This window comes from Centruroides sculpturatus, unplaced genomic scaffold (genome assembly GCF_000671375.1).
Source record: "Centruroides sculpturatus isolate CEXI.00-Female unplaced genomic scaffold, Cexi_2.0 scaffold161, whole genome shotgun sequence".
In the NCBI taxonomy this organism is placed as follows: Eukaryota; Metazoa; Arthropoda; class Arachnida; order Scorpiones; family Buthidae; genus Centruroides; species Centruroides sculpturatus.
In genome coordinates this window covers 803,898-807,217 of record NW_019384373.1, presented here as the reverse complement: position 1 = coordinate 807,217, position 3,320 = coordinate 803,898, and the positions used below count along the sequence as shown (strand labels likewise).

Here is a 3,320-nt window from a genome sequence, read left to right as displayed (position 1 = left end):
CACATGGCTCCGTGTGACCTTTGGCTATTTCTCAAGCTGAAAATGCCGCTAAAAGGAACCCAAATTTAGTCGAGAGAAGACATCATGCGAAATGCGACGGACCGGCTGATAACCATTCCAAAAGATGCGTTCCAGCAGTGTTTCCAGCAATGGCAGGAACGCTGGGAGAAGTGTATACATTACCAAGGAGACTACTTTGAAGGGGATTAGGGTTTTGTACCTCAAAGTCAATAAATTTATTTTTGCTGACCAAAGGTCCGATACTTTTTGAACAGACCTTGTATTCGAATGAAATATTATTTATCTAATTTCAATTTGTAACTTTCGAAAAATACAGAAATGAAAACAATTGGAATTTAAACATTAGATGGTGCCACTTATTATTATTTTTCAGAAAATTAACAATTCATTTACAGAGAAAAAAAAGCAAATGCCCATTCAGATAGAAAAGTCTGATTCAGCCCATTCAGATAGAGAAGTTCTGCCGTTTTCTTCGGTTCCGTCCGAACTGAAAAGTGGAGAAGAAACGACAATAAATAGCTGAAGATTTCTCGGGTAACAGTTCTTTATCTATGGAATGGCCCTAGAGTTTGATTTGTGGAATGTGCTAACAAGTATTAAAAGTGCTTTACGTTTTTTGTTGAATGAAGTTCCTTGACTTATTGTAAACAACCGTAAGTACAACTTTCATTTTTTAGGCATTGTTAAAGCCACAATTTTTAGGAAAAGGCTAGAAATGGTTGTTTTTAAAATTTCAAATTCTTCAATCAAAGTTGTGAAATATGAAAATAAAAAGAAAGGATCTTCGTAAAATACAATATTATATGAATTACTTGTTTTTGAACATAGCAGATAAAATTATTTTAAATATCCTATTAATAATTAATTAATGCATTTCACATGCATATGTATTCCTGTTCAAGAAAATTAACTTAAAAACGTTTTTTTTTCAGATCTTGAACCCAGCTTGAATTTTGTGGATGACGTGTTCAAGAAAGAATTTCTAAAATTATTTAATTTAAAATATATTATTTGTTTTATAAAATAATGTATAACATCATTCTCGTATCTAATTTCAAAACTTTGTTTTCAGATTCACTATTAAACAATAAAGAGAAAAGAGACAAATGAAGAATTTCAGGAAAAAGGATGAGTCGAGGAATGCGTTTAACTTCTGTTTGCAGAAGACTTAATTAAAGGCAGTGATAAGAAATTATACGAGAATATGAAAAAGGAAGAATATGTGTCAAGCAAATGAAGAGAAACAGAAATGAAATGAAGAAGATATTTTAAATAAATTCCAAATATGTTATTTTTTAAATTACTTTTCATATAAGTTGTTTTGAGATAAATGTATAAAGTACATTAATTTGTGATACTATGTGTATACTGCTTGGAAATATTTGCAAATACTGGTGTAAGCAGTTTACGTATGATTTATTTTTTGATGTGGGGTGGTCTAGTTACTTGTAACGTATCAATTTTCGTTTAAAGAATGTTGCTAGAAAGAAAATTATTTTTCTATTTGCACACAAACTTTAACAATACTTTAAAATCAGCGATTAATTTTAGATATTTATATATTCGATTAGCAATGAAGTGAAGAGATTATCGGTTTTAATGCTCTTATCATATTTTACAGGTTTAATCAATCAGAAGTTAAGAAATGGGAAGTATCGATGTGGCAGTTGCGAGAAAGAATTCGTTTCGAAAAATGGGTTAAAATATCATCGAAGGCTTCACACTGGAGAGAAACTCTTTGCCTGTGATCACTGCCAACAACGTTTTCCACTAAAAGGAAACCTGATTCTACATCTTCGAACTCACACGGGGGAGAAACCATTCTCTTGTGACCATTGCAAACGAAGTTTTACACTNACTATTGTGAGAGGTAAGGTTGGTCTTGCAGGTGTGGAGATTAAAGTTGTTCCCGGGACTAAAACAAAATGACGAATTCGGACTTTAACTGTAAACTTTTTGTCTTGCAACAGAAGAATGCCATTGTTCGAGGGTCGAACGTTTACATTAAAGAAGAGATAAGTTTCTATCGATATTTGATTCCTTTTTTCGACAATGTTATTTTAAAGAAGAGGGCAACAAATTTATTGATAATATATCGAAAGTTTAGGTGGAACATGGAAAAGGTTTACACTTACGTCGGATCTCACAAAAACATTTATTTGTTATGAATAAAAAAATCATAAATAAAGAATATGGATAAAAATAACAAAGAAAATAATAATAATAATAATAATAAAGAACACCGAACATCTGTATCACAGAAACGTATATCTACTTCTGCACTTTAACTGTGTATTTAAATAATTTAAAAAATATAATTTCGTACATCAATCTGAATTGACCTAAAATATCACTTTGTTATCCGATTTTATCAGATAGACTTTTAATTTTTAGAAACTGACTCCGATTGTTCGACAGAATAACATTCGAAAAACAAAACTGGATATTCTTTCCTATTCTGTTAATCCGATAACCGAAAATCGATTACAAAACACTCGAGTTTTAGTCAAATACTTTTATTAAGTATAAGGCATTTTCAATCCAGATTTGTCAATTTAATGTAATAATAACAACGAATTAATACAGCAATGTTTATATCCTGCTAATTTATTTTTATGTTAAAATACATAAATGAAAATATATACTAGAAAAGTATTTTTTAGCACACAGAACATCAAGCACGTGGTATTGAACAAGTTAAAAAAATTGTTTATAATTTTTATTGTGTAATATTATAATGTTGATTCATATAAATTTATATTATAATTCTTGATATTTACAACTTATGACTTTTCGTTACTTTTTCAATATTTTAAAATGTTTTTTATTCGCTTTGTAACACTAGTACTTTCATGCATTTTATTTTTATGTTTTACCTATAAATGAAAATGAAAATGTTACATCATATACATACAATTATATTTGTAAAAATTAAATATATAACTAAGGTAGTTTTGCTGTGTTTTAATCGTAAGTTTGCTTTGTTTAAAAATAAATTATTAGATAGAATTTTGTATTTAATCATTTCATTTCGCTTGGTATGTAATTTTACATCAGTTATATTTTTAAAAATTTAACCTATTGTGAACACTTATCTAAATAATAATATTAATCTCCTAATTGAAATAATATAGGGGAGACCGGGGCAACTTCGGCATGCGGGGCAAGTTTGTCAAGCGCTTTTTTTTAAAAACAAATTAAAAGGAGACTTTGGTTATAGGTTAGGCAGTTGAGTTTTATTGGTGGCTTGTTGAGTGTAGTGTTTTTATTGTTCTCCAACAAGCGTAGTTGAATTATCA

General features: G+C 29.3%; 1 protein-coding gene across 1 annotated transcript in view; it reads left to right on the top strand.

Annotated features, from left to right (window-relative positions):
- The first annotated feature begins 1,184 nt into the window (after positions 1–1,184).
- Positions 1,185–3,320, top strand: part of LOC111615563 (gastrula zinc finger protein XlCGF57.1-like) — an 18,518-nt gene continuing 16,382 nt past the window's right edge. The window contains exon 1 of the mRNA XM_023356967.1: positions 1,185–1,896. Coding sequence (XP_023212735.1) covers positions 1,621–1,896 — 276 coding nt within the window. The 5' untranslated portion in view covers positions 1,185–1,620. The remainder of the gene's footprint in view (positions 1,897–3,320) is intronic.